General features: G+C 50.0%; 1 protein-coding gene across 1 annotated transcript in view; it reads left to right on the forward strand.

Moving 5' to 3' along the window:
• Positions 1-11,790, forward strand: part of NPHP4 (nephrocystin 4) — a 95,568-nt gene that overhangs the window by 45,372 nt on the left and 38,406 nt on the right. Inside the window, exon 11 of the mRNA XM_025048588.1 lies at positions 3,915-4,053. Coding sequence (XP_024904356.1) covers positions 3,915-4,053 — 139 coding nt within the window. The remainder of the gene's footprint in view (positions 1-3,914; positions 4,054-11,790) is intronic.

Raw genomic sequence — 11,790 nt, forward strand, 5'->3', positions numbered from 1 at the left:
GAAGCAGTAGCGGAAAGACTCCAGAACTCAGAATGCTGTGTCCTGCCAAAGTCCTGCAGGAATGAAGGCGGAATGAACTAAAACAGAGCATTTACTGGCAGCAGACGTGCTCTGAAAAGATTGCTAAAGGAATTTTTTCAGACGGAAGAGAAATGATACCAGATGGAAACCTGGCACGTTAGAAATGAAAGGGTGGCAGAAGCGATAAATAACACAGTTCGCCTCCTCTCGAGTTCTTTGAAGTATGATTGACGGTTGGAGCGGAAATTGTAACTGATGGGATTTGTACGGTGTGTAGATATAATGGGTAAGATAAGTACGATGTAAAAGGGGAGAGGGGAGAGAGACCCATGCGGTGATGAGGGTTCCGCATTCTACTCGAAGTAACAAAGCATCAATTCTGAGTAGACTGTGAAAAGTTAAATATTTATTTACATCGTAACCCCAGAGCAGTCACTAAACATAACCATACAAAGAGACAGTGGAAAACCCCATAGACAAGGAGAAGGAACAAATAATAATAAAATGGCGTCCTGAATCCCAGCACACCAAGAATTACCTGTAAATAGTCTAAACACACCAGTTTAAAGATAGAAGTTGTCAAGTTGCATAAAGAATTCAAGCTCCAAACAGACGCCGTCCACCAGGAACGCGTGTCAAATGCAATGGTGTGGGTGGGTTCAAGGTGAAAGAATGAAAGAACATTCCATGCGAACACTCATCAAAAGAAAACCAAATGGCTCGGTTCATGCCAGACAAAACAGACCTCGGAGCACAGGAGATCTCCAGGAAGTAAGAGGGTGTCACACGTAATCGAAGAGCCGATTCATCCAGAAGACGCGTGACGTTTAAGACAGACGGAGCTTCACAGCACACAGAGCAGAAACCGAGAGTGGAGAGGAAAAGGAGGCTGATGGGTCGTCGGAGGCTTCTGCACTCGCCCTGGATCAGCTGGATTACACGCGGATAGAAGATCGCCAAGGACGCGGAAGAGCTGAACGTTGCCGGCCGCCATCTGGATCTCGGTGACATTTATAAGATGCTCCAGCCACCACCAGCAGGGCACGTGTTCTCCTCAAGGCCGCATGGAATATTCACCAAAATAGACCACATCCTGGGTCATCAGACAGAACTTAACAATTTTAGAAGAATTGAAATGATACAAGATACGGTCTGTGATATTAATAGAATTAAAGTAGAAATCAATAACAGATCGTATAAGAAATTACAAACACTTGGCGATTAAATAATACGTTTCTAAATAATCCGTAGTCAAAGAGGAAACCTCAGGAACAAATAGACTACATTTTGAACTGGACAAAAATGAAAATATATCACAATTTGTAGGATGTTGCTAAAGCGTGCTTACGTGGAAATTAATAGCATTAAGTGCTTATATTAGGACCGGAGGAAGTTCTCAACTCAATAATCTAATCTTCCATCTTTAGAAACTAGAAAAAGAAGGGCAAAATAAATCTAAAGCAAGCAGAAGAAAGTCAGTAATAAAGAGCAGAAACCAATGGAATTAAAACAAAAGGACAGTTGAGAAAAAAATGGAGAAAACCAATGAAACCAAACACTGATTCTTTGAAAAGATCAATAAAATCGATAATGCAATCTAGCAAGACCAAAGAAGAAAGAAGAGAGGACGCAAGTCACTAATATGAAAGAAGGGATGTCACTACAGACCACTCGAGCATTAATAGGGTACTAAAGGGACACTGGGAACAACTCCATACAGCTGACAATTTAGACGGATCAGATCAAGTCATCCTAAACAACAAACTATCAGAAGTCGCCCAAGGTAAAGTAAATGACCTGAGTAGTCCTACAATTATTATAGAAATTGAATTCAGTTGAAAAACTTTTGAAAAAAGAAATATGCAGGCCTAGTCACTCTGAATTCTACTAAACGTTTAAAGGAGAAATAATACCCATTTTATATCTCCCAGAAAATAGAAGAGATGGGAACAATTCCCAGTTTGTGTAATGAGACCTGTGTTATCCCAGGATCGGCACCAGAAAAAGGAAACTGTGGACACACATCCCTCATGGACACAGATGCAAAATACTCAACAAAATATCAGCAGATCGAACCCAATAATATGGAAAAGAACAATACGCCATGACCAAGTGGGGGTTCATCCCAGGGATGTATGTCTGTTTCCTTTTAGAAAATCAGTAAGTGTAGTTCACCTAGTAACAGCCTAAAGAAAGAAAACCATATTATCATGGCAATTGATGCACAAAAAGCATTTGACACAATTTAACACCCATTTATCATAAAAACTGAGCAACTTAGTTGTAGAAGAGAATTTCTTCAATCTGATCCAGGGCACCTACAAAACCCTTAAGCTGGCATCGTGCTTAGTGGTGAAGGGCTGGACGCTTCCCCCTAAGATCAGGAACACGCGAAGGATGTCCGCTCTCAGCATGCAGAGTCTTTTTCAGCCTTGTGCGGGACGCGCTGGGCAGTGCAGTAAGATGAGAAAAAAATGGAAGAAAGGAAGATGTCACACTGCCTGTGTTTGTAGACCACACGATCGTCCATGCAGATCACAGGGGAGCAACAAGGAAACTAGAATGAGCACGTGAGTTTACTGAGCTTGCAGGACACGACGGAAAGGCCTATATGAAAAAAATCCATCGCGTGTCTATATACCAGCAATGAAAAGTTAGAAAGCAAAATTGAAAAGGTTGTTTACAAAAGCCTCCCCTCGATAAACAAATCTAACAAGGCATGCACGGGATCTGTACGCCGAAGGCGAAAACACTCGTCCGCTGCATGCCATTCCTCGTGTGACGCTTCGGCGAAAGCACCTAAGTAAGTGGGGAGATGCGACGTCCTCATGGGTTGGATGACTCAGCATAATAAAGACAGAAATTCTCCCTGAATCGATCAACCAGTAATGCAGTTTCTCTCAAAATCCCAGCAGGATGTTTTCTGTAGGTATGAACACGCTGATTCTAAAACGTACAGGAGGGCGGAGTAACTAGAAGACTGAAAACCAGTTAGATATGAACAGTAAAACTGCAGGAATCGTACCGCGCAATTTCAAGTGACAGCGCAGCCATGACCATCGACACGAAGCGCCGTCGGTGGAGGAATGGCACACAGATTCACGAACAGAACGGAGCCCAGAAGTAAATCACAGCTTGGCGGTTTCCTATGGAATTAAATATACACATACCATATGATGCGGCGATGCTGTTCTTAGAGAAACGAAAACTTATGTTCCCGCAGAAATATGCACACCAATGTTTATAGCAGCTTTCTCTGCAGTCAGACGAGCCGGGAGCAGCCCAGATGTGTTTAAGCGGCGCGTGGATGAATAAGCGGCCGTGCCTCACACGGCAGAACACTACTCAGCGGTTAAAAGGAGCGAACTCTTGGTCCACACCGTGACCTGTGTGAATCTGATCAGCACTGTGTTGGGTGAACGACAGACACCAGCTTCAAAAGTTCCATGTCGCACGATTCCACGAATGTGACATTCGCGACGGGACCGGACTGTGGGGATGAGGAGAGGCTCAGAGACCGCACGAGGGGGCAGCACGGGGGGTGTTTGGGGTGACGGAGCTGTTCTGTACCCTCATTATGGTGGTGGTGACTATATACCCAAATTTAAAAAGTCACTTTTACATAGGTGAATTTTAAAAAACACTTAAAACTGGAGAAACATGGTTTCCGCTTGTGTAAGGGTCATTCCCTTACACGAGCATGTTGTGGTCTTCTGGGAATTTGGCGCCACAGCCAGTTGCTTCCTGTTCAGAAAATTCCTTGCGGCTTCAGAAATTCCCGATTTCACTTAGACTTTTAGAAAAGGCTGGGGCGTCGTTCTTGCTTGAACTACTCTGATAAAAGGATACTGACGAAGGGGGCGTGGCTGTCACCGCTCTGTGGTCATTTGCAGGTGAAGCAGGTGGAGTCGGGGACGGTCCAGTTCCAGTACTCACTGCACCCTGAAGGACACCTGGACACACCCACAGGGCGCGTCAGTGGGCCCACGGCAGAGCGGCGGTTCCCCAGGAAGCCACCCACGTCCCCTTCAAGTAAGTGTTTGCAGAAAGCTGACTTCTCGAGCACAGCATGACTCCCATCTGTTCCCGGGGAGAAGCGCTTCGGCCGGCACGGTGGCGTTTATCACGATCCACACAGATTGCTTTAACTCGAATCAGTTGGTCGAGTTTTTGCTTCTTGCGGGGGCGTAGCGTGGATAGTGCTACAGCATGGCCCAGCAGTTGTCACCTGTGCTTCGGCTACGAGTCAGCTCAGTTACTCGCAGCTCCCTGACCGAAGGCCTGGGGAAGGTTCTGTTGGTGACGCTTAAAGGGCACTCTACATGGCTGTCCCGCAAACACGGGGCTCGAGAATTAGCTTGACCGGAAGCTGCGGACTGCCAGCTCTGTTTTGCATTATTAATGCAGCCGTGAGTTTGTTGTTTTTAAAAAAATATTTCTCACTCCTTGAAGCCCTGTCTGTGATGTCAGCATGTGGCTTGAGAGGGAGTGGGGGTCACCAGCAGCGTGCCCTCCTTCCCGTGGGTGGTGGCGGCTCCACATGCGTGTAAGTGGCTAGGGAGCAGTTGCGGCTTCAGCTTCCCGTTTGGTGGGCTCAGCACCTTCTGCCGTGGCCAGTACCTTGTGTCCAGGGCCTCCTAGTTTGAGCCTGAGGACCTCCAAGCCAGTGTCCTGCTGGAGAATTCCACCTGTGGCCAACGGAGGCACGGAAGGCAGAAGGGAGTGTTGGACAAGGCCGCTGGAAAGGGCTGGCGACCCTCGGCTGTAGGCGTCACGAGATCTTGCCAGCCGAAGGGACGTTCTAGATCACAGTGGTTACTCTCAGAAACAGAGTGACCAGCGTGCAAACCGGGGGAGGGGCTTAGTGTCTGTCCCCCTCCCGACGGCTTTCCTGTGACAGATGACGCCAGCTCCCCAGGGAGCGCTCGCCAGCCCCTCGGCTGTAGGTCCTGGGCGCTGGTGCACAGGCGCAGTGAGTCTCATCCGGGGTGATCTTTTATGAGTTGAGATTGTACTTTTTGGAAACTGGCCCTGTCGCATTTAATTTCACAGTTGGCGGAAGCAGCACGCTTGATATCTAAACGCATCCCGGTACCAGAGCTTAACGGTCTTTGCAAAGAGGCGGCGCATCCGGCGGGTTTAATCACTCTGTTCTCTCACGTTTTGCGCACTGTGCTCACCAGACTGTGCTCAGGGTCGCTGCTCACCACCGATGTGTACACTAAAAACATCCTACATCAGGGCTACGGAAATGTACAGCACTGCGTGTCCTTGAGAAATTGCCGGAATATCGCTGGAATCCCTGCAGTGGTGGGTGGGCGGCATGCATGTTCTGTCAGAGTCAGTTTAGAATAAATTTCCAATTTTATTTGATAAACTTGAAGGCATCGATGGCATAGAATATGTAGTTTAAAAATACTAAACTGAGGGTTAAGTTTATTTCTAACCCATTCCCTGTTTTAAATCTATTATCTTTCCTTCTTCGACATACTTGACATTATAGTTACACTTTAAAAATAAAACAAACGTCAGTCTCTAGGAAACAAACGTGAAAGAAAGATAGTGTCCTAGATTATAAAAATAGGTACGTTTTGTGATTTAAAATGAACGGGATTCCTCTGGTTTTTGATTAAGTTACTTAAAGGACAGTGGTGACGTAAACGTGGTTTACTCCCGTCTGCGGAAGTGCCCGGCGAGGCCATTTCCTCAGGGAGTGGCCCAGTGCAGCCAGCTGTAAGGGCGTTTTCAAGCGTTTAATGATGATGTAGTCATGGCGCTGGACACTAGCCGCTAGTTGTCTTCGAGGACCTTCCGGTCGTACTCGTTATGAACTGTGGCGGGACAGCGCCGTCCCTCAGCACTGTCACTGGCTTCTGCTGGCCTGGGAAGGCCAGGCGGTGGTCTGCGGGCTTTGCTTTTGCTTTCCTGGCTGCCCCGTCAGTGTTCATGAGGGGGTGTGAGGGGATTCGCAACCTGGTCTGCCGCTCCCTCCACGTCCCACAATTGGCCTTTAGCTCATTTTTTTTTGCTTGGGGTTCACTGAGCAGAATCCTTGGGTCCCTGGGTTTATAATTTTCATCACAGTTGGGAAAATTTTGATTATTTTGCTTCAAACATTTCCTCTGTCTTCCTCTCTCCCTTGGAGCCCCCGTTACATGGCGTCGCTCGTCCCCCAGCTCCCTGATGTCCTGTCCACCTTCACGTAGTCTTTTCTCTCCGTGCTCCCTTTTAGGTAGTTCTGTGGCTGTGTCGTCACGTTCACTCACCTTCTGCGACGTCTGCTCTGTCATTGATCCCGTCCAGTGTAGTTGTCATCTCAGATGTTGTCCCCTCGGATGTGGACGTTTTGGGGCGGGGCGTTCCCGTGCCGACCACAGGGCGCAGGGTGAACCAGGTCCTTAGCAGGGCTGTGGCATGGCTGTCCTTAGAGAAAACAAAATCAGACCCGAATTTCATGTCGTGCACGAAAATAAATTCTGGCTGGATTGAAAAACAAAACTTTGGAAATTTCAGAATTAGAAAGTTAGAAAGAAGAAAGATGATAGAGCTTCTCCAAATCGATAAGAACTAACGAACAGCAGGGAAGAAAAATGGGCCAAAGACACGAAGGGGAATTCGCAGCGAAGGAACCAGGGGACCCAATAAGCGTATGAAAAAGTGCTCAGTTTTGCTAGTAATCAGAGAAATGCAAAATTAAATGAGAAATCATCTCAAACCCCTCAGCTGGACAAATCTAGCTGTCAAGCAGCGAAGGTTGACGAGGATTTGGGAAATGAGGAACTCGTGGCCCGGAGGGGGGTGCCATCCTGACAGCCGCTTCGAAGAGCAACTTCGTGATATTCACTTAATACCTTCAACTCCGAAACGGCGTTTCTAGGTGCCTGTTGCAGAGGACAGCCATTCACCCGTACACGGGACCTGGTTGGCCGGGGACAGGGCAGACACACTGGTTTATCTGGACCACAGGACGCTCGCTGGATAAGCGGTTAACATGAATGGAGTAGGTCTCCGCATCTCACCGTGGGCAAACCCTCTCGACGCGTGTGAGCGGGGACGCGTGACCGAGTTCACGAGCGCGTGCTTGCTGATTGTCGCTCTTACACTCGCTGCTTAACGTCCCCGCCCCTCCGTGTCCTCAGCTGCGGAGCAGACGAGTTCAACGCCTGGGCACGGGAAACAAAGCTTGCGAAGTCTTAGGAAAGAGTTCGGAGCATAGTTTTGTGCCTTTGGGATTAGGAAGGCTTTCTTTAACAGGGTGGGCCAAGCGTGAACCAAAAGGAGATGGAGAAACACGATCATGTTAAAATATGAAACTCGTGTGTGAGAGAAGACTCTAGACACACAGTTAAAAGCCAAACCTCAGACTCAAAGGTATTTGCAAGACATATAATCATAGAAAATTAATTGTAAGAATTAGATGAGAGAGGGTGGTAGGAAGGGCACCTCCTGATCACCAGGAAGTAGAGAGGCAGTTAACTGGCAAGAAAAATGGGCAGAGGCCGCCCAGGGCGGTGGAGCGGGCCGCGGGGGCGGGCGGTCAGCCTGCTCCTGGCTGGGGGCGCTTGCTTCGCGGGCGCCGTCAGCCATCGTTGGTGTCGTCCTCGTACTACTGCGGTCGGCGTCCCTCTGGCTGGCAGCGTCAGTGGGCCGTGGCCACACGTTCGTGCCCCTTTCGAGCACTGACCCAGTTAAGCACAGATCCAAAATCTTACTGGAAACAAGGTGACCAGGAGGTCAGGAGCAAACGCATCACATCTCCATGGAGATTTTTTTGCCCCCAAAGTCCTTGATGAATGAGGACAGGCCAGGGCCCGGACACCGTGCAGGGAAGTAGGTTCTTGCTGGGCCCGATAGCTGTGTTGGCCCTGCCTCTGCCCTGTGATGTTAGCCGGTCTGGAGGCCCTGAGGGGACTGTCTTCTCAGCTGGACGCCCTCTCCCAACCCTCTTCATCTGCCCAGCCAGTCCTCACGGAGGGGCTGTGACGTGCCGGGTGCTGTTTAGGCTCCTGTCCTCATGAAGCTCGCAGTTTAAAAAGAGACAGTAAACAAACTGATCACCAAGTGTTTTAGGTGGCAAAAAGAACTGTGGCATACTGCTGTCCCTCTCTGCAGGGTTTGAAAGCGGGGGAAGCCGGTCCTGCGGCGGGCGCGGAGTGCACGGGACTTGTCCGTACTTTCCCTCAGTCCTGCTGTGAGCGTAAAACTGCTCTGAAGTCTAAACTCGATCAAAAAGGAGAGTAAAAATGCCTGTGGGGACGCTCGCAGCGGCGCGTCTCGATCTGGTGACTCGCGTTCAGGATCTTCACTTCTGGTTTCATTAATGAGGTTTGTCCGTGCAGAGCGCTGCAGGCCTTACGGCCAGATAGTGGATATTATAGGCTTCGTGGGCCGGATGGCCGCTGTCACAGCTACTCAACGTTGCTGGTGTACCATGAAAGCCATAGACGACAAGTAAACGGGTGAGTGTGGCTGTGTTCCAATAAAACTTTATTTATAAACACAGGTTGTGGGCCGAATTTGACTGTGGGTTGAAGTATGCAGATCCATGATCTGAAGCTGTCTTTCTGCCATAGCTTTGTTAGGTTTGGCGTTAGGAGTGTGCTAGTTTTGTAAAATGCGTGTTCAGTTAGGGTTTCTTAGAGCAGGGGTCCTTACCTCTCCAGGCCCGTGGACTTGGTACTGGTTTGTGGCCCATTAGGAACCGGGCCGCACAGCAGGAGGTGAGCGGTGGGTGAGGGAAGCTTCATCTGTATTCGCAGCCGCTCCCCAGCACCAGCATCGCCGCCTCAGCTCCACCTCTGGCTGGTGGGCGTTAGAATCCCATAGGAGCACCGGTCCCTGGTGCCAAACAGGTTGAGGACCACTGCTGTTGAGAAACAGACCAAGAGGGTGTATGAATAGTAACAGATTTATTGTAAGAAATTGGCTCATACAGTTATGGAGGCTGAGAAGCCCCGTGATCTGCCATCTGCAAGCCGGTGGCCCAGGAAAGTCGGTGGCCTGGCATAGTCTGCGTCCAGGGTCGGGGAACCAGTGGAGCCAGTGACGTGGATTCCAGTCCCATGTGTGGGCCTGGGAACCAGGAGCGCCCAGGGCAGGAGAAGATGACAGCTCAGCTCAGCGGTCGGCCAGGGAGGGCCACTGTCCCTTTCCTCTCCGTTCACCCTGGTCCTGCCCTCAGCGAATCAGGGGACGATCAGGGGAGGGCGAGCTGTACTGAGACAGAGTCAAGTGCTCATTTTATCCGGCAGCACCCTCACAGACACGCCCAGAGTAATGCTGAGGAGCAAACACCTGGGCACCTGTGATCTCACCTGTGATCCGGGCAGCTTCACTGTAAAATTAACCATCACGCGTTAGGAAGCTTTCTAACCTTCTCTGTGCTTTAAAATTGTTTAAACAAAAGACAGGACCTGTCAAGGTCTGATAAAACTTACCCGCAAAACCATCAGGAACTTGGTGCCTTTTAAAGGAAACTTCTGGCAACCATTAAATTTCTGTTAAGGTCTGTTTAGGTTTTCCACCTCATCTTATGTTAACATTCTCTAAAAAAAAAAAAATGATCAGTTTCATTTAGTTTATAAAAACATTGGGGTAAAATTAGGTCTGATTTAAAAATTCTGATTCGTAACTATGATTATTAGATTACCTTCCTCATCTCCAGTGTTTCGGTGGGTCTCTCCCTTTTTTTCATCAGCCTTATCAAAGTTTTGTCTCATTCCCGTTAGGGAATCAGCTGTCGGTTTTACTTATTGGTTCTCTGGTTCTTCTGAAGTTTCTAATTGTATCTTTAATTTTAATTAACTTAATTAAAATTTGATTAATTTTTCTTCAATTTTTTTCAAGTCTTAAATAGTTGAATGCTTAGTATATTTCCCATTTATCTATTTACTAATAAAGACTTTCAAGGTTCTGCAATTTTCTTCAAAGTACAGCTTGACCCTTATTTCATTGGTTTTCATCTGTAGTGTTATTTCCTAAATTGTTGATTTCAGTTTGTTTTCTTTTCACCTGAAATTTAGAAGTGTTTTTAAAGACTCCCACCATAGAGAGCGCAAGGTAACCGTTTCTCGTCCTGTTGTGTGCGGCTCCCACCCCTGGGCCAAGCCCCTCCGGTGTCGTGTGGCTGCAGAGCTGCCTCTCTCCTGTCTCGCCGATGCCGCTGTTTAGTTTTTTATCATTGTCTGTTTTCTGTGTTTCTTCCTTCCCCTCCCGCTCTTGGAGTGTGTAAGTCAGGTTTGCTATGGTAACAGGTAATTCCCAAGTCTCACTGGCTTAAACAAAAAAGGTTTGTTTCCAAGTCTCGCTACACGTCCGTTGTGGGTTGGCGGCGGCTCTGCTCGTCGTGGTCACAGATGGCACTTGTCATCTTGAGTGTTGCTGGCCACTGGGCCAGAGAGAAGGGGAGACCCGAGAGGCTCTTGTTGCATCGGTTAGAGGCTCTGGCCCAGAAATGGTGCATGTCGCTTTTCCAAGCTCATTGGCTAGCGAGCCATGTGGCCCCACCCAGTGGCAGGGGCTGGGAATGCCCTGATTTGTGCTCCAGAAGGTGAGAGGTGAAGGACTGTCAGAGGAGCATGTCATAGGTGGCGGCTGGGACCGTTCACCTTCCTGTTGCCCAGCGGTGCCCTGGCCGGTAGTGGAGCATTCTGCCATGTTTGTAGAGTAAGCGAGGACTATTATGTATGAGGGGTAGAAACTCAACCCACAGCAGGTCATACAAGAGTGGGACTTTGGGCTCATGTGAAGACTTTGGGCTAAGGTAGAGCTGGCACGAGGCTTGGCTGCATCGTGGTAACTCCGTATCTGTCTGTCTCTCTCCCACACCCCTGTCCCCTTGCCCTCCAGCTCGCAGTGCTGGCTTCTTTGCGGAAGGGTCCTTCCACGTGGTGGCCCAGGAGCTCCACGCTCATCCCCTGGCTTAGGGTTACCGGCAGAAAGAATGTCTTTTATTTCCTCGTGCCAGTAAGAGCCCTGAGAGGGCGCCACCTCTGTGGCGCCACCTGCTGGTGCCCTGGGCGGGGTGGGACCCTTTGGCGAGTGGGTGGGCCGCCCACCCTGAGTGCATGGTTGGGCTGGGTGGGTGATGCCCCAGAGGGAGACCGTGGGTGGGCAGAAGCCGCGGGCGCGGCTGCCTTGCACGGAGGGTCTGCCTGCCGGCCGGAGTCCAAGTCCAGGGGCTTGCCCCGCACCGCCGCCTCTGCCGCATGGCGGTGTCCGGCCCTGACCGGCTCTTCCTGTATCTCGAGATCTTCAGATGAGCAGATTTAGTCGTTCCTGCCACTGCTGTGCCGTGCGTGAAGGACAAAGGCAGTGACAAGTGCCCGTCCTCCGGAAGTCCCTGTCCCAACCTCCAGACAGGAGCTGAGCACAGCACGCCTGGGCTCTGGGGGGGCATTATGGAGGTTCGGGGGGCCCTCCCGGGCCTCCCCACAGAGGCAGCCAGCTCCGGGCCCGCTGGCATGCTCCTGTCTCTGGCCGGCGGGCCGAGCGCACCGTTCTCCCCTGTGCAGGGCGCAGTGCGTGCGGTTTGACTCCCTGAGATGCAGAGCCGTTGGGAGCACGCCGTCAGTCCTGTCCCGGAAGACTCAGCGCCACCGCCTCGGCCAGCAGGAGCGGATGCTCTGGTGGCAGGTGAATCAGGAGTCTAGCTCCGTGCAGACCTGTGGCAGCGGCGTCATCTGCTTTCCGGCTGCCGTTTGGGGACCAGCCGCCCTGCATGGATGGAGCCCGCTCACGTCTGCCTTATTTAATTTGGATTTATTGCTA

Source organism: Pteropus alecto, unplaced genomic scaffold (genome assembly GCF_000325575.1).
Source record: "Pteropus alecto unplaced genomic scaffold, ASM32557v1 scaffold125, whole genome shotgun sequence".
In the NCBI taxonomy this organism is placed as follows: domain Eukaryota; kingdom Metazoa; phylum Chordata; class Mammalia; order Chiroptera; family Pteropodidae; genus Pteropus; species Pteropus alecto.